Source organism: Oreochromis niloticus, linkage group LG19 (assembly GCF_001858045.2).
Source record: "Oreochromis niloticus isolate F11D_XX linkage group LG19, O_niloticus_UMD_NMBU, whole genome shotgun sequence".
In the NCBI taxonomy this organism is placed as follows: Eukaryota; Metazoa; Chordata; class Actinopteri; order Cichliformes; family Cichlidae; genus Oreochromis; species Oreochromis niloticus.
In genome coordinates, this window is record NC_031983.2 from 21195517 (window position 1) to 21215148 (window position 19632).

Sequence of the window (19632 nt, forward strand, 5' to 3'; positions counted from 1 at the left end):
AATTCACATCACATGCAGGTCAAGTTAAGAGGATACACTCACTGGCCAGTTTATTAGTTACACCTTGTAGGGGCGCTATCGACTATTTCAGTAATAAAGTAACTGGATAAGAAATACTTTGGTCTTATTTGTGAGCAATGATAAATATTGAAGAGGGAAAAACCAGTAAAACATCGCTTTCCATTTTTAACTCCATACAACATCTGTCTGGGAAAAACCCTAACTGCTTCCTTTGTGTACATCGTGTATATGCCATATTGTAGTTACATGTTTAAAAATAAAACATCTTAAATGAAAAAATGGATCATCTCACCGGCCCTTGAGGAGTTCGACACCTGTGATTTAACCAGTGTGACACAAGACAGAATCATGGGTGGCACAGTGGTTAGTACTGTTGCCTCACAGCAAGAAGGTCCTGAGTTCAATTCCACCATCAGGTGTGGAGTTTGCATGTATCCCCGTGTTTGCGTGGGTTCTCTCCCAAAGACATGCAGTTAGTGGGGATAAGTTAGCTGGAAACGCTAAATTGGAAATTCATAGGTGTGAATGTGAGTGCAAATGGTTGTTTGTGTCTATATGTTACACCCTGTGACAGACTGGCGGCCTGTCCAGGGTTTTTGCCTTTTACCCTAAGACAGCTGGGATGGGCTCCAGCCCCCCTGAAGAGGATGGATGGTATGAGACCGTTAAAAGTTTATCTTTTAATAGAACTTACAACTGTATGTACTGTGGACAAAAATAAATGGCTTTCATATTTTATGAGTTTATAACCTTTATTGTTTTTACAATATTAAAAGCAAGAAAATATATATATACTCTTCTGTGTTGAATTGAATGTCCTGTGAGCAGTGCCTGCATCTGTTCACTCGATTTTTGTTTTACCGTTCCCGTTTTCTAAAGTTCAACAGGAAAGGTGGCTGGTCTGCGGTCAGTAAATGTCTCTTAAAGATGTGATTGTAAGGGACGCAGTAAGTTCTGCGACGCTGGTAGGACGCCACGCGGTAAAGTCAACTGTCCTGTTTCTGGAAACCATCAGGAAGCCGTTGGAGCTGAAACGTCCAGGAATGTTTCCCACGTCGAGCCAGACAAAAGGAGCCACGGAGTCAGAGTGGAGGGTCACTGAGAAGCATGTCTTTTTTTCTTCCACCTTCGCCTGTGTGGAAGGACGCATCAGTCTTTAGTGACTTATGGAATAACTTAACTGAAATAATAAAATGAAAAAACCGTGTGTGTGTGTATATCTATATATATCTATATGTATATACATATGTATATAGCTGGATAGCGTAGTGGTTAGACTACACACCTTCGGCGCAGAGGATCGCATGTTCGATTCCCACCTGGGGTGTCTGTATCCAGTAATGGTCCTTACAGCTAGAGATTGATGAGGTACAACCTAAATGCTACGGCAAGGGGGAGCCAGGACGCCAGGTCAGGGGGAGATATCATTACCCCCACCCGAGATTAGGTACCAAGTATGATTTCACGAAGGATCGTGAGAAAGATAGGATCACGGCCAAGTACCAGAATGTCTAGGCATCATATCTTGGCTTTGGTGAGTGCCTATACTCCTAGAACTAGATGATAAGATAATCAGGCATAACCAACTACAAGTGCTCTACCAAGGAGATGGCCTCGAACCCCCTCAGTGAGAGGGATTGGCAAGACTGGATACGGAACAGCCACATGGATGACATCAAGTATGCCAGGATATACGGCATAGTAGTTGGCTACAACTGTAGCTTGCCTCGACCAGTATGTGAATGTGAGAGTGAATGAATCCAGACCTATGCCCTACCCGTGATCAGGTACCTGGCTTGGATAGTAAGCTGGCCTTGTCTTGACATCAAGACAAGAAAGCTCTTGCATGGGAGGGCTTCACCCTGAGGCTGTACGCTAAGCAGAAGGACTCGTGAGTGTCAGCACCACAGTCCAGCTGCTCAGTGAATACCGGAGGAACCATCATGGAAGGACAGGCCCCTGCATGGTATGTAGCAGATAGCGGAGGTAGCTGGACTGAAAGACAGCACAGGAACAAGCTCCATTACCAGGCTGCCCCTGACATATCCAGCACATAACAGCAGGGTGGAAGCCATAACCAAGTGGCCTGCGTAGTGTATAACCTGGAAGTCCCTAGGTCAAAATGGGAGACGCCCACAAGGGTGGTAGAAGGACCGAGCTAAGATCCTGTGGGACGGACAATTTTCACGAAGAAGGTAGAGAAATACAAGGCCCAGATTGTTTAAAAAAAATGGCTTCCAAGTGCTGTTGTGCCTGTAGAAGCTGCGCTTTCTGAGTAAAAATCAATGCTTACTGTAATGTTGGGTCTGCGGAGTCCTTGAGCATCTTTGGGCGAGCAGAGGAAGTGGTGGTCAGTGGGACCCTGCTGGCTGCTGTCGTCCTCCAGCTGGAAGGTGAGCAGGCAGGTAAGACGGGTACAGTTTCCGCATCCTGCCAGCAGGGTGGCGACGGGCTGTTTGAAGACAGCCACAGCGCTACCTCCGGGCACAAGCAGCATGCTTGAGTTTAGCGTGCAAACTGGATCCAGCTCAGTCCAGGAGAACACATTCACCTGATGCACAAAAGTACGACAACATTAACAGCGCCGGTTTAAATTTACAGTTCAACTGATCTGCACACCCCTACAAGCATTTAGACTTGAGAAAATATTCCTGTTTTTATCAACAGAAACTGAGGAATGTAATTTATTTATATATATTCTGTCATATTTTACATAAACATATTACCACCCTCATTTTACCATGAAGCATCACATAACAGCTGCTAAAACTTTGATTTTTAAAGATGTTCATCACTGAAAACAGACAAACATGGGACTAATAAATAATAAATTATTCTGGCTCCTAAAGCCTACCACAGCCCTCAGCTTCAGGTCACGGCTCAGGTCTGAAATGGCGTAGATGAACAGTGTGTCGTCTTCCTCAAAAGCAACAGGAAGGACGGCTGCAAAGAAGCTCTGTGCAAAATAATGCAGCATTTTCCACTTTCCACCAAACTCTGTACAAGCAGATACACAAAGATGACTATGTAAGCATTTTAGAAAACAACCTCCACGTTAAAATGATCAAACTACCAAAGCTAAGAACACAAAGTTCTGAAGCAGTCTACACAAACAACTTGTCTTGCCACTCACCAATCGATGACCAGGAAGGCGCCTGCCAAATATCATTGAGCTGCCAGTACAGCGCACCCATGGTGTGACCTTTGCCCTCTATAATTTCACTCCGACTCCTCCGATAAAACTCCGTCTGAGTCTTCACACACTGGGCCTGCATGACCTGGACATACAGTACAGTCAGCAAAATGTGTGACAACATTAACAGAGCTGAGCGGCTTAAAAAATAACATTATTTTATGCTTTTTTTTGCCAGCGACTCTTGCATTTGTAACTTGGGATATAGACAAATTAGCTTTGGCTGTTTTGTTGAACTGCTCGTTTTGGAGGAGATCATTAAATAAGCAACATATGTTCTTGTGCACACAACAAGACGCCCCCAGCCTGAGGTGCCTAGATGACCGCCAGTTTTTGTACCAGATCTTGGAAGATGCTGCTGAAAATCAGTTCTGCATTCAGTCACATCCGCCTGCACCACCCAATTGGAACATTGAGGTTCAAGAGGTCACTCAAGCAAATCTCCACGACAGCTTCTGCTCCCCTCAGGTTGGTTTTCTTTCACTGACAGTCTGAATACCACCTTAAAAGTATCACACACATGGACGGTTTGCACCTCACCTGAGTGATGTAGAGAGTATCTGTAAATCTTTTCAGGGGATCGGTGGCGTTTGGCAGGTGGAAGTGTAGAGCAGCCTGCAGGATCATCTGCTGGTTTCCGTCTTCATGGTGTTGACGATGGGAAGTGAAATTACTGCCGTAGCTCCAGTCTTCTTTAATGGAAACCTGCAGCATCATAAAAGGAAAACACAAACAGTCAGCAACTTTAATCCATGTTTGCTTCTTTCTTTATAATATTTAGTTACCGGCTGCAAAGTGGAAAAGGACGGCCAGGACTGGAAACCATATTCAGAGGCAAAACGCGTACGAGGGAAGGTCCTCCAGTCCCAGCAGTCGAGGATGTAGCTGTAGAAGTGAACGTCTCCGTAGTGAGGATCGTAGGGATTCTCCGCCACCCATCCCTCCTGCTCCGATTCAGCCCCGTTTGTTGGACTGGAGACGAGAAACGGGCGACTCTGGTCCTCCTGAAGGAGACGGGACATTTGTTTCTACCGATTTGCAGGAGTAATACTGAAAATACAGTGCTGGGAAAGACTATTGCTCCAGCTCCTGATAATTAAAACATTTTTTTAAAAAACGTTTTGTATTTACTCGATTATCTTTGTTGAAACATGCAAGTGTGGCAAATATGTAAAAAACTAATAAATCTGGGAGGGAAAAACACTTTGGCAGTACCGTAAACTACAATACAGATAAATCAGTCATTTAAAACACAGATCCTTACATTAAGTGTGACATAACCAGACTCTCACCTCTTGCACAACCTTCTTTATGTTATCTACATAAAGCATCACATAGTCTCTGATGTATTTTGGCCTTTGAGAAGCTGGGATGTCGAACCAATCTGTTGCCAGAGCAGCTTCGTTTTCATTGTTACCGCTCCAAATTATTATAGAGGGGTGGGACTTCAGGCGCTGAACCTGAGCAGTAAAAATAAAATAAGAGAAAGAAATAAAGAGAAAAATCACTTCAAGCTTCTTTAGAATTTTAAATCTCCTCTCGAAGCCTTTCGAGAGAAACTGTGTGTTTGGTTTGTTTATCCAGTATTTTACACCTTCAAGAAATAAAACAATCACATCCGTATATCAACTGACCTGCTGGACGACCTCTTCTCTTACTGTCTGTATAAAGTCGGTCTCAGTGGGATACATTGCACAAGCGAACATGAAGTCCTGCCAAACCTAAAGACGTGTTTAAACACAGTGAGCAAACCATCTGTTTACAATATGTTCAGTGGTGTTACACAACCAAAGTCATGTAAAAATACCACAGACTGTTACATACATGTGCAAGAGCACAACAACTGGCATAAAGCTGGATGTCATATTACACAAAGCAGTGTACAGTCTGTCAATAAAGGTTTACATTTCGGGTAAACAAAAAAATGTTTTAGTCCTTATCAGGTCTTAAAATGACTACTACAACTACTCAATCAGTAGTCTATAGAACCACCTTTAACTGACTTTATCGGTCTCTCATTGGTTCAGTTCATTGAGCTTTTGGGGGCATTTGTTTGCACAGCTCTTAACATCCCGCCACAGCATTTCAATCAGCCTGAGGTCTGGACTTTGACTGGGTCATCACAACGTCTGCATACTTTTCTTTTTCAGCCATTCTGATCATGCTCCCATTGCCCCAAACGTTAGGTGTCAGACAGATGACTTCACATCAAACAAAGGATAAATTGGTATACAGAGAAGCTCAGGGTGTCCAGGTCCTGTGGCTGCCAAACAAACCCAATTCATCACCGCTCCCCCACTGTGCAGTCAGAGAAAGAGCTACGTCTCAGCTCTTGGACTGCCGTACTTATCCTGTTGAATCCTATGGAAGCAGTGAGGTTTTAAACAGTTGTTCACAGTTTCTGCAATTTGGCTTATTTTTGTTGAATGATGACTTTGTCTAATATGCCACGAGTTGTTTATTTGAGGTTGTATTTACCGATTTTAAAACCTGCTAAGGACCAGATTATTTTTATTATGTCCTGATCTGCAAAACCTTATAAAGACAATTACATACAAAAAACCCTGCAGAAAAGTCACGTACCACATCAGTATTTCAAAGACCCATAAAGGATACTCTATTATATATCAAGACTACAATAAACTTTCTATCCAAAGAACTGTATCATCTTCAGTTAATAGACCACGGCAGTAAATATCACTTGGTTTATGTTGGTCTCTTGCACCTGTGGTTATCGCTACAAATGTCTCAAAGGACACAATGAAACAAGTATTTAAAGTTTTCTCCAAAAGTTGAATCTGTTCATCTGGACGTAGCGTTTGATGGGAGAAACGTTTCGTCACTCATCCAAGTGACGAAACGTTTCTCCCATCAAAAGCTACGTCCAGATGAACAGATTCAACTTTTGGAGATCTACTTTCCTGGATGATTGAGAATGCATCAAGATATTTAAAGTTTTGTTTTTAAACACTAGAGGGCAGCGTCACTTACCATGATCCCCAACTCATCACAAATTTCATAAAAGAGATCCTGTTCATACACTCCTCCTCCCCAGACCCTGAGGGCATTCATGTTAGCATCTACAGCTGATTGCAACAAGTTCTTTAAGCTGCAAGACAGACAGACAGAAAGATCCGGCATTAATGAAAGTAAAATACTAAAAAGACCCGACACGTACCTACACACATGAGGCAAAAGAGGAATATAGGTTAAACTAAGCAGTGACCATTTGACTGAACTCAAAAGAATCAACCTCCACTCACACATCAGGGGTGACCTGGTCCTGGAAGGAGTGGACTGGGATCCAGTTGGAGCCTTTGAGGAAAATTGGTTTCCCGTTGATACGGAAATAAAAGCTCAAGCCCGGGGATCCAACAACTGGCTCCTGGATGAGCTCCACGGTACGAAAATACACCTGCGGGAGATACTCCCATGAGCACTTTCAATTTACTACAACAGCTACTTTAAAAATCAGTGAAAAACTTCAACTGTCCCATTCAATGTGGGGCAAGTGGCATGAAAATGAAAAAGGGTGAAAAGTATTTTATTTTTCAACAAAGAATTCCTTTTCTAAGTGGACACATCCAAAAAGTGTTTTTCCTGAGAAAAACACTCTGAACTCTACTTCATTATTATTTCAACACTCATTTGTGAGTGAGACTGTGGTGCAACGGAGGAAAAGGAAGAGATCATCAGGGAGACGGAAAGAATGAGATAAGAAGGAAACAGGTGTGTTTGCACAAGTGAAAACTTACATTAATAAAGTATTATTGTTATAAAAAACATGAAAAAGCGCTTACTGCTTAATTTTCAATTCAATATAGAGTACTTTAGAGATTTTAGGGAAGCTGTATTGTCGTAGTAGCTTTTTATTTCGTCAATAAGACACAGTCTCCTTTTCAAACTATTCATTTGTAGACATAGATTGAGCCGTTTGGCGACAATGAGAAGAGATGTGTTTGGAGGTCTACAGGTGAGGCTTTAAAACCTAAGACCAGTGCACCAGCTGTTAGGCATGGTGGTGGTAGCATCATGCTCTGGGGCCGTCGTGCTGCCAGTGATACTGGTACATTCCACAAAGTGGATGGAATAACTGAGGATTACCTCCAAAATCTTCAACTTCATAAGTTAGAACGTTAAAATTTAGACACGGTTGGGGTCTTTCAACAGGACAATGATCTCAAACACGTATCAAAACTGTTTTTCAAATGGATAAAGCAGTCTAAAAAGCGGCAACCACAACCTCAACTCTATTAAAATTTGAGGACTATGCTTAAAAGCCGGGTCTGTGCCAGGAAACCAATCATTTTAAACTAACTCTACCAATTCTACCAAAAAGAATGGTCAAACAACCAGCCAGAATTATGGCAGAAGCTTGTTTATGTAAATCAAAAGCTTCTAGTCAAGGCACAACTTGCTAAGGGACATTTAACCAAATGTTATTGAGAGTGTACGTGTGTATCTGATGCTGTATACTTTTGATTCTGTGTGGTTTACAGAAAATCCAATAAAAACTAACTTGCACTTTTGTTGTTAAACTGGACATCACACGTGAGTTACTGTGAAACTCAGGGACATTGTTTACTCAGTAGACACAGAACAATAGAGATAGAGAAGAGATAGATAAAACTGTTGACCCAATTAATTGCACGGTGATTAAAACCCATAAATATTTATGATTTTATTCTTCAATAAAGTCATAAATCATGTGAGAAGTAGGGTCATTTCTACAGAACCAAACTTTGTCTTGTAACCGTAAGACCCCACTCGATGCCGGCCTTTTTTAAACATTACAGGTTTAAGTTATCCGCATTGTCTTCAGTTTTCAGACTTGGAGGCTGCGATAAATTCCACTGTGATTAAAATCCATAAATAAAAAATGAGGAGACTGCAAGTGCTGACAGGCAGCACACTCTCACCTTAGACTCTGTGCTGAAAATTAAAAACTCATCCTGAAATCCTCTGATAGTGAGACGGTAAAACGGTTGTTCTCCATGTCCGTTTGGCCACCATAGCTTCACTTGATTGGCCTGAATGAAGAAAAAAAACAAAGCATGAGCGTGGACAGGTAATTGATATTACACACAACAATGGGACTGAGTCATTTCAAGTACCGTGTTGATGAGTATGGTGAAGTTGCTCTTGGTCTTTCCAGGGTTAAAGTGTGTCTGGAAGGTTTGTTCTGAATCCAGTTCAGGTATGGAGAGTGTGAGCTGGCCACGTGCTGTCTGAACTGCATCTATAAGAAGCTCAACCTGCACCCTCCACTGGGAGAAGGCATCATCTGGACAGATTGATTATTCAAAAAAAGACACAGGGAATACTGGAATAAGTAAGAGAGAAAGCTTTTGTGATATGCTTTCACGCTATAAGAAAGGAAATCAAATCCTGAATGGACAGCGTGGACGACGCAGTCATGAAAAGCATTTTAAGAATGCCTTGTGTTTTTTTCCCCATCTGCGTGCAGGAAGCAGTTAAAAGGTTCAGCAATATCTGGTGAGTTAATTCTTAAAACTATCGGGAAGATTCTCAGAACTTTCTGGAAAATAGCCCTAATAGCCCAAGATCCTTCCTGAGGAAGTCACAACAGAACACTGAACTCCAAAAATCTAAATGCAGTGCAGCTTGCAAAAAATAAATAAATAAAATTCCTTTATGTGTTGAGTGCCTGCGTCTTACACAACTGCTCTTATGCAACTGATAAATAATGCACCACTCTCTATCAGAGGAAAGACACTAAGGCTTTATAAAATTCTCCTTATATCTGAAAGTGCCCCTGTTTGACTATCCATTTTTCCCCAAGAAAAGGTTGGTGATCAAGATTAGATGGGACGTACTGTAGAGAGGGACAGAGGAAACCTGGACGAGCTGCAGAATATCAAAAGCCTCGAGTCGAACGCCTTTCCACAGTCCCATCGTGGGGAACGAAGGTCCCCAGTCCCAACTGAAAGAGCTCTGCTCCTGGACCAACACAGACACTGAGGTTTATTTTAGTTCAGGCACAGTTACAGGTTCATGTCATCCACCGCAGTGGATTTTAAAGTCAAGCTTTCACAATACCACGGAAGGGCAGGCTTTAAGCTTTATTTATAAAGGGTTTGCTGTTATGTTTGAAGGTATTCATTCTCTGTTTTTATCAGTTTATTTTCTAGAAGGGAGGGACTTACTTTTCTGATAAAATTGACATGGCATTCCCCTTTTTGGACACCTGGAGGACATTCAGGAGGAACTACGTAAGACGTATGAGCTTTCCTCTGCTCAGATGCGTAAAGAATCGGTGACAGCAAACCAACTTGCAGAACATTTTCGCCGTCTTTCAGCAGGTCTTTCACAGAAAAGTCCTACACACCAAAGAAGCACAGCACACAGGTGATACATGTGCAAGAACATGTGGGGGGGCGCTTTGTGCTTGTTTCAACTTAAACATACATATCGACAAAACATGTTGTAGGTCTTTCCAAGAGCAATCCCATTGAGTGAAATCGACCCAACGGTGTCCACGCCATCAAACACAAGAAGCACCTTCTGCTTGACACTATCAAGAGATTCCACAGATTAGTTAGAGAGAGAGCACAAGTCTCTAAATTATGACCTATACTGGTATAGTGACCTCAGCTCAGCAGACAATGTAAATGTGGTTGTGTATGTCCAGTTGTTGAGTGCAATCCATCGATAAGAGACATCGTTGAACCTGAAATACGGGTCCTGAAAGACAAAAAAGGACAGGGTTTATCTACCAGGAATGACAAATGCTAGTCCTCTCTTAGTTTTTGGCTGTCAAATGTTTTACCAGCACATGCAGTACATTTTATGTCAGTGCATAACGTGTTTAAAGGGTGCGGCTCTGGGGAGGCCAATCAATGACTGACAATGTTCCACTGTATGTTTTTCCAGTCCAGCTCTTGTGTAACTTGGCATACTCCAACCTTTTCTCTTGGCTTCCCTTCCTTATGAATGGGTTCTTGACAGCAACCTATCCACAGAGACCTTCTGATCAGGCTTCAATGAACAGAAGCTGGATCAGCTGAATCAGACCTTTCAGATACTGTTCACTCACTGTAGGTAGTTTGGTGGGTCTGTCACTTCTTTATTTGTCCTTCACTTTTCCACTTTCCTCAATTTTTTTTAAAGACACATTGCACATCATGCTGATATGCCATTTTTTCAGCTATTAGCTCTTTGGGAATCACCTTCTTGATATAATGGGTTATATGCTAGGTTTTTATGTGTAAAGAGAACATTGGTTTTTCACTGCAGTTAGGTCCCTGTTTTATACTTGAATTGTTTTATGCATAGATCAGTGTTAAGAGCTTTAATAAATGAACAAACGAACAAAAGCATTGTTCTTAAAATGGTCGGGTTCAAGGACTCACCAGAAAATGAGTGAAAAAGACCTTCAGAAAGCCTGGATAACTATTGCTCAAGACCATTTGTCACCTATCACAAACCTGCTGCTCCTTGCAGTAAATACTTCGAACAGCAGACATATACTCAGAGTTTTGACATTTGTTTCCTTCTTGGAACTGGGATTAACCTTTAGTCTCACTTGTAAATGTCTTTCACTCATGCAGGCTGTCTGATCTAATATATTTTACACACAATCTAAACATTTGATAAATGCCTACATAGAATAAGATTTATAGGGATCAGTTAAAAATGCATTACTTAAATGCACATAAATCAAAGATTAGAGACTACAAATTAACACCATGAAGTGGATCGTCTTACCGTGATGTATCCCTGCTGCTGCAGAGCTGAGTGGACACAGCCTGGGACCTGTGCAGGCAGTAACAATGAACCGTTGGAGTTTGACAGCCTCCATTTGCCGTTCAGGCTCACAGTGAGACGCTGCTGCAGAGAAAACACCGAGAAAACACCGGAAAACAAACACCAGCAGGCCCAGCCACAGAGGCGCACATGCAGCAGCATAGTTTAGAGCTCGTTGTAGGCACGGAGAGTTCACTCAATCTTTCATAATTGTGTACTCTTTTCGTTCTAGCTTCGTTTACCGATACTGGGCTTCCGTGTTTGTCACGTGAGACGCTCGTGGTAGTCAGCTGTTCGCAGGCAGGAAGTTAAGGCGCGAAAAAGAGAAGCTTTGTTAACTCACCTTTCAACAAAATCCTGCTACAGCTTTAATATAAAAATATAATTTAAACATGAATTTGATTTTTTTTTTAAAGCATAATTTCCTAATCAACATAAACAGATTTACTTATCTTAGAGGGACCAAATAAGGGAGTGTTTTGCATTTTTAAACACGGGTGTGTATACAACATTTACCGACATGGTGAGCAATTATGGAAAACTATGGAAAACAACTCAAGCAAAATGGAAGTCAGAGAAAACCTTTCTATTTAGCAGATCTCTTATATTTCTAAGCCTAACAATATACAGTATTGTGAAAAAATTTAGTCACTCTTCGTTTCTTTACATCATTTCTAGAGAGCCAGACTTTCTGAAGGTCCTTTGAAGTTCTTCTTTGGACATTTGCTGCCTTTTCACTCATTCTTAGCTTATTATAAAGCTTAGTCATTGTAAAGCTATATTTTTTGTTAAATCACTTACCACTGACATACGAATCAAGTATTTTTAAAAAAAGGCACCTAACTCAGGGATCTTTTAAATTCTGACCCTTCAGTTGATCTATTGTTCATTAATGGGTCATCAGAAATGGTCTCACTGGAACAGTAGTCAACAAGCCATTATAACACCATCAGTAATGGATTGCCCTCCCAGAACGCAGACCTCATTATTGAAGCTATGTGGGATTATCCTGAGAGAAGGAACAAAAACCAGCAAATATGCATAGAGCTTTAATGTCCCTCATGAGGTATTCCTGAAGACAAGTTAAAGAAATGACAAAAAAAAAGAAAAAAGGAAACACCCACACACTTGCCAGAGGGTGAAATGGGTTTGGTGAAAAATAAAACTGATACCAAATACTGAGTTTCAAGGTCATTTGAATTGTATGAACTCAGCTTTTACCTTATACACCAAATTTGGTTATGTTGCAATTGTTGCATCAGTTACAAAACAAAAGCAAGAGGTATCTCAGTAACATTCACACAGTATGGTACTTAAAACATGGTACAGATGGTTTTACTAAAGACAAGACTTCAGTATAGTCTTCAAAGTCAAGCAGTGTTCAGGGGATTTTTAAATGCATCAAATGAAAACTACAAAAAAACAAAACGAATATCACACTGGTTTTATGGTTTAAGTAACTTTATTGAAGGGAAACTAAAAAGAAACAGAGCGACAAGTTGATTATCAACCATCAGCTTTGCATCATATTTTTAGGGCTACAAGAAGACAGTGTTCGAGTGGGTGTAAAACTAAGAGCTCAACTACTGGCTTCTAAATAACAAAAAGAAGTAGAAAGCCTTTGAGGGGGAACCAAATTTTTTCCAACTGTTCAACCTTACAATCCACATAATTTGCAGAAACATATCAGATAATATAGCCTACCTTTATTAACATGCATAAAATACAACATTGAAGTTCTTACATTTGTTTCTTTAACATTGATATATACTGCTGTGCTTCTCTGTACACACTTTGATAGTGGAATAAGATACACTTCTTTCCTCAGATAATAAACTTCATTTACTATGCATCAGAAGAACAAACTGACATCGCACCGGTCCTGGAGGCAGACAGGGTCCACTAAACAGTTTCTTCATTGTCACAGATTTGTATTTGTTTTTTCCTTAAGTGCAGCAGAATACTGCCAATTTGAGAATTCAAAATTTACAACAATGGCAAAACACAGACTTTGCCCCAAATGCTCAAAGAAGCCCGGCCTATGACGAAGTATCAACCCCAGAGGATCCAGTCTGTGTACAAGTGGATCAGCGTAGGGTTGATGCTGCTCAGCATGAGGAGACCAGCTGCATCAGATTCTACCAAGTGTGTGCAGAGTAAATGACTATCATCACCAATTTTGGGTTGAAAACTCTTACCGGTGCATGCTCAAGCCGAGTCTATAGACCACGATAGTTTTCGTGATTTATATACATTTTTTTATTTGAACTCTGTATAAAACAGGAGTTGAAACTTTACAGAAACTGGCACATGTCCTAGAGAGAAAACACTATCTTCTTATGAGCGCGCAGGTGGGAAAAGGAGGGGTAAAATGCTCTGATTAACCAAAAAGAACAAAACAAAAGAAAAACAAAAAAAAATAATAATAAAGTGAAAAAGTAAAACAGAATCCCAAAATTTTAAGTTTGAACCAGCAACCACATTTTCACCAGCGTTCCAAACGATCCCATCACATTGCGTATTTTTGTGTCCATTCTTTTGCCATTTTGGTGTATCTGCAAAGAAAAAGGGGGGCAAACATTAACTTCATTGATTTAATACAAAAATTCCTGTCTTGAAGTCATACCCAAAATATCAGCAGGATTTCTTCATGCACCTGAACACATTGCTATTTTTTTTGAAGGCCATGCCAAGTTAGCGCCCTGACTGATCACGTCCAGATTAGCACAGAAATAAGATGTCAAAAGTCCAAGTGTGAAGCAACAGAACTTTTTTTTTTTGGAGGGGGATGGGTATACAATCCTTTTCATGCTGGAGCTAGCAGCTGTGTGCATGCAAAGACAACATTGTTTTTGAACTTGGCCGAGTGATGAGACGAGCCATCATTACTACTCTCAATATCCATGTTTATACCCAGATTAAATTAAATCCTATTATAAAAAGGACTTTAACACTGCATTTGGGTGGTTTCAGCTTACTTTGCTTCTTACCTGTTTTAGGAAGTTTTATTTCTTTTTTGTTCCAGCATTGAATTAAAATTTGTATTCGTACCCCCCCCCCACGCCATAGTGTATCCTCTGAATCAAACCACATTTAGAGTGATCTAAGCGAGAACTGGTAGCTGGTCATTTTAATCTCATAATAAAAATTGTTCTTCACTTGGGAATAATCCTGCACAGTAAATCATTTGATAAACATGACGTGTTATACTGCTGGTGATATAACTTCCAATGCAGACTGTTGCATAAGCAGTTTTCTCACACCACACTGCAGCCCTGAACTCCGACATTACCTGGAGAAGCCAAATGCGAGAACGGGGGGGGGGGGGCGCGTTGTCAGAACAGACATTAAGTTGTCAACCCTGTAGAAGTCTGTGTGACGTCCAATTGGGCGCATGTGAGAATGGAGTGGGTGTCGGGTCCTGCCTCCTTCACGCTCAACCCCAAAGCACCACCGTCTAAATCAAATTGAGTATTTCCGCAGCGAGAACGCATCTGAAGCAGACCATTTCCTGTTGTGTGCTACATGACAAAGGGCAACTTAGACAACCTGATTTTCTCCTCACTGTCCAGAGTTCATGTGTGGGGAGAGGAAAGGGGAGGAAACCAAAAAAAACAAACAAAAAAAACAAAAAGCCTTTGGCGTGTTTGAAAAATACTGGCCAATTAGCAACGCTCTTATCCAACAAACCTAACCATCATATCACATTTCTCATTTGTTTGTCAGCCCTGCCTTAGTTTCAGACATCAAGCTTATGAATGCAGCCTTTTTTGACAGCCAGCTGTTGCAGTGTCCTTAAATGCATCACCATGAACATTTTTCCACAATGCTGTGACATCTGTTCAACAATGCAACTGACAAATGCAGGCAACCCATCATTAACTGTGGGATTATCCTCAAGTCTCTACAAGTTGATACTAGAAATCACACCAAAGAATAAAACTTGTGGGGTTAAGAACAAAAAAAAAAAAAAAAAAAAAAAAAGTATAGGTAGTTAAGGAGGCGCTTCCTCATTACCAGACTATAATTTCATGGAACACTAAAAGGGTTTTTCTATTTCATCTTGATTTTCCTCTGCCCTGTGTTAGTGGTACACCACAATACTCAAGTGTCCATTATATCCACAGGCAGAAATTTTCAGTTAACTTCTTTATTTCCAGCAGGAGAGTGCAACTGCAGGAAATCAAGGTGCACATAAAACTCCAAACCCACACCCTGAGAGCAGAGCAGGGTCAATATGTTATTCGGCACGTAGAGACAAAGATTAGTACAAGCAGCTCAGTGTAGTCACACTCTTTAGAACAGATTCAAGCCTCTAGTTATGTACTGAGCAGAGCATCACAACATATCCGATCACTTAGCACTAGCCAAGATGCAGTGATGGCTCTTGGCCTTACCCTAAAGCATGGCATACTTGACTGTCCACTCCTGTGCTAGTTTATTGTACCTAACAGGATAAAACTAGGTTTTATAATATACCCTAGAGATAAAGGTAAATTTGACATCAATGCAATCAGCAACTTTGAAACCGCAACACTTATTGCAAACAGAGCACCATAAAACTCTGCTGTTCCTTTTCGGAGACAGAATTGGTCAGTTCACATGTTTAGACGTTAGTTTTTCCACACAATATTTATACTTACTTCTGACTATCTGTTTTGTAGATTCGTGCGATCTCTGGCACTAGCGGGTCATCAGGGTTTGGGTCACATAGGAGTGAGCAAATGGAGAGAAGAACTGCAAGAAACATACGGATGCTAAGCATTCTTTAACATTTATTATATTTTAGATGGCTTTAAAAAAATAAACAAATATTTAAAAAAGGGAATGTTTAATTTCCCTTGACATTTCAATTTATTTACACAATTTATATTAGCATGTTAAGGTAAAGAAATGGTTTACCATATTCTAAATTTTAAACTCAAACTGTAGACATTAAATATTATTTGTACAGGTCTTGCTGATCCAAAAAACAGGGAAATAAATACCTGGTTAAAAATATGGGCCTAAGTAAATTGTACAAGTTGGGTGTTAATGAACAGATGTCCTCATACCTTTAGAAATAGTAAGCGCAGGAGACCACTGTGATCTGAGAATATCCAGACAGATACTGCCGTTACTGTTAATATTTGGGTGGTAAATTCTTGTCGTAAACGCAACCTGAGAGAAAAATAAACAAAAACACAGTGAAAAGCTATACAAAACATAGTGACAACAACATGTCCGTGTTATGCAACTCAGATACTTTGACACAAGGCACTGACGTGTGACGCTCATGACTGTCAAGTTCTGGAATGACAGGTATTACTTCATGTGGGCTACTGGCCAATGTTCATGGCGCAAGAATCACAAGGCCCGCTCTATTTACTATAAATGTAGTGTTTTTGAAGGGATCTTCCTCATGTGTAAAGGAAGTGCTGTTCAGCACTTTAAAGTATAACATTTGACCCTTGTTGTTGATACTTTACGCTGTAAACTGGACATTTTTTCATATTAACAACTGCCTAGAGCATGACAGATTATTTCCATATTTCATTTATCAAAACAGGAAGCTTTGCTTAAGGTTTGACCAGTCCAACCACACTTACCTTGGGGGGTTTGAAGGGGTAGTCTGTTGGAAAATGAATCGTCAAGAAGAAAACACCTCCCTGATATGGACTGTCACTCTGACGGAAAAAGATAAAAAAATAAAAATAAAAATAAATTACTTTTTTTTTTTTTAAAAGGGACATTTACATATTTCAGAAGACACACAGCTACTCATTATCAAGTCAAATTTCAACCTTATTACAAATACATTTTAAGCACTCGGGAACACTACTTCAATGCCAAATTTCAGCACCGTGCTGCCATAAACCTGACAAGGGCAACAACTGTGCCATAAAACATCTACTTACAGGCCCCATGATTGTGGCTTGCCAGTGAAACACTGCAGAGAACAGAAAGTAAAAGTTACAAAACAAGAAAAGGTCACAGGTATGTGATCTGACAGGAACTCAGGCTTCTAAACAGACCTCATAGCTTCCCAGTAACACAATTTCCCTGTTTTAGAGTCAATTTTAATATCCCACTGTAAATTTTCTAAACCAGCAGCAACCAATTTTTCCAATTTAAATCAACCTCCAAATGGTTTTATAATTTTTTAGACATGTTTTTAAATCAAAAATGCTAAAGTTTAGCACATCACAGCATTTCAAAAATGAAAAATTCTTCTTTTTTTGGGCTGCACATCTCAAATGACACATTAGAGAATATCACCTTAGTTTCAGATTTTTGACATTTAATTTTTGATGAAACTAAAGAAATGAAATAAAGAGTTGGTTTGGGACACTTACTGTCATCACCCACTGGGCCAGCTGAGCACTGTGCTGGAGGGTCACGAGCCAGGTCGTTAAGCTCCTATGAGGAAAAACAATAACCAGTTAGACCACAGTAACAAAAGAGACAAAACAATGAGTAGATGTGATCTAAAAAAAACAAAAAAATCTTTCTATAGGCGTGAGCGCCTTTTAACATCATTGATATACATGCTGAAACCGAGACTGTGGTGGTGAGGGGTGCTACCTGACAGGTGTGTGCTTAATATATTTCACGCCATCCTGACTTCGGGTGTTATCACCTGGCCACTATGTTCAAAATTCAACTCCATGCCAGTTATTGCAAAGTTATTGAGAACCGAGGATATACCGTGTATACTGTGACACGTGTTGTGTTATTTTTAGGGTATACACTATTTTAGAGTGAGGTGAAGGCCACAGCCCCACCCTGGCCTTCCGTAAACTTACAAAGAAGTGGTGTCTGATTTTCTTGGAAGAAAATCCTCGTAAAGAGCAGAGTGAAGCAATGAAACCAGGTGTCAGCAATTCGAGTGTGTTACTCGATTCTGTTGCTGCCAGTTTCTGTCAATAACGATTACAGACCAAGAACAAATACGATGACATACCAAAGAAATGTATCATGAAGGCAGCTCTGACTAACAGATTTCAGGGACTGATATGAGTCATGGACCCTCCAACATGAATTATTGCCGCTTTAATTCATGACTAAACGACTTATAATTTACTAGCGAGTACAAAGAATATCAGGCTGAAAGTTTCGTATTACAGTTAGGCAACCAAACATATGTGCCTTCGTGTAAAGGTATGAAGTGTTGGGAAATTCATGCGGCCTCCTTCCGCCGTCAAACATACATTCTCTACAAGTGAAACTGCTAACGTTAGCCGACCGGCCCAACATTGAGCCGTGTTGGCCCGTGCTAACCGGTGCAAGTAGTAAAAACCACCATTAATTCTCTCAAGTCAAAACACGCCAAATTCTCCTTAACATTTTTAAATAAAACGAGCTGTAAAGTTAACACATCTTCGAACATGTTTCGCCGCCTTGTTTCGAGAACAGCGGCTCGCTGCATTGTGGGAGGCTAGCGGGACTAGCTTACACAGCTAGCCAACCTTCACGACGTTATCTTACCTTGTGAATCCTTTTCAGAGCCATCCTGTCTTGGTGTTCTGCTCTCTAAGTTGGCGGTGTTTCGATCCCAAATGAAGAAACACAGAGATGCTTCGCTCTCGGTGAAATAACTGACGGTAGGTCAAACCCGACGGCTTTTTTCTTTCTCTGGCTAGCAGAGTTAGCCGGCTAGCAAGCCCAAACTACGTATGCGCGGTGTTAAACGTCAAATATTACACACTCGCTCAATAACGCTCACTTTCCTCGTGAATTAAACGTCTTATATCGGATTAAACGTAACCCCAAAATCAATGCCGAATAAGTGCGAGTGCCAGGTGGCGTAACCCGGTCGACAAAGCTCTCTTCTGCTGTTGGTTTCGGTCGGTGCCGCTGGCCAACTAGCGTCAGTCTACATGTATTTGAAGCTTAGTTGTGAAGGCGGTGCAGTCGGCTGCTGAGTGACGGGGCGTTTGTGATGGCACATTGGTTCCTGCTGCTGAAGAAAAACAACATGCATGAGAGACCAGCCGAGACATGCCAGTCTTTACTTACTGTAAGATACAATTAAACTCGGACACTTTTTAGGATTTTTGTCATGTAGTAATTAAAAGTTGTCCACATGATCACAACTTCAACCACATATTGTACAATTTTAATCGCGTTAATGTAAATCAGGCAGTATTCATATTAATCCAAGTAATTAAGTCATAACGAGGCTGGATTAACAAACAGAAGCTTCTGAATCTCAAGGGGACTGTGTGGTAATTGCTTTGTGGTAATGGTTTTTTCCAAAGGAGACATTTTAACATTCAATAGCAGGAAAAGACGATACAATTTAGGCCATTAAGCCTTGTGTTTTATTCAAGTTTTTGTTACTCAGCCAGTGATAGCAGATTGCAGATCTGGTGGATCCACTGCCCTTCTGAGGTTTTTTTAAATCATCTACAAAAAAATATGTCCATATTTTTAACTTAACATACTCTTAATTCTTTCTTACATATATATGTTATATATATGTGTATATATATGTGTGTGTGTGTGTGTGTGTGTGTATATATATATATATATATATGTATGTGTGTGTGTGTGTGTGTGTGTGTATATATATATACATATACACACATATATGTATATATATGTATATATGTGTATATGTATATTAAAAAAAAAAAAACACCCAGCACGCCCCTGCGGGCGGTTTATCC

General features: G+C 40.5%; 2 protein-coding genes across 2 annotated transcripts; both read right to left on the bottom strand.

Moving 5' to 3' along the window:
* Nucleotides 1-754: 754 nt before the first annotated feature.
* On the bottom strand, nt 755-11277 carry manba (mannosidase, beta A, lysosomal). The gene is made up of 17 exons (XM_005477398.4): nt 10943-11277; nt 9825-9919; nt 9644-9749; nt 9382-9555; nt 9052-9175; nt 8329-8498; nt 8134-8244; nt 6478-6629; nt 6206-6323; nt 4849-4935; nt 4507-4674; nt 4000-4218; nt 3755-3919; nt 3155-3299; nt 2876-3018; nt 2315-2572; nt 755-1153 (listed from the first exon to the last, which is right to left on the bottom strand). Exons 1-17 carry the CDS (start codon nt 11141-11143, stop codon nt 929-931), a joined length of 2661 nt encoding a protein of 886 aa, XP_005477455.1. The 5' UTR covers nt 11144-11277; the 3' UTR covers nt 755-928.
* A 1147-nt stretch (nt 11278-12424) lies between these two features.
* Nucleotides 12425-18899, bottom strand: LOC100692968 (ubiquitin-conjugating enzyme E2 D2). The gene is made up of 7 exons (XM_003442856.5): nt 18449-18899; nt 17317-17380; nt 16879-16910; nt 16570-16647; nt 16036-16141; nt 15625-15718; nt 12425-13536 (listed from the first exon to the last, which is right to left on the bottom strand). The coding sequence occupies exons 1-7, from the start codon at nt 18470-18472 to the stop codon at nt 13491-13493; spliced, it is 444 nt and encodes a 147-aa protein (XP_003442904.1). The 5' UTR covers nt 18473-18899; the 3' UTR covers nt 12425-13490.
* Nucleotides 18900-19632: the final 733 nt, after the last annotated feature.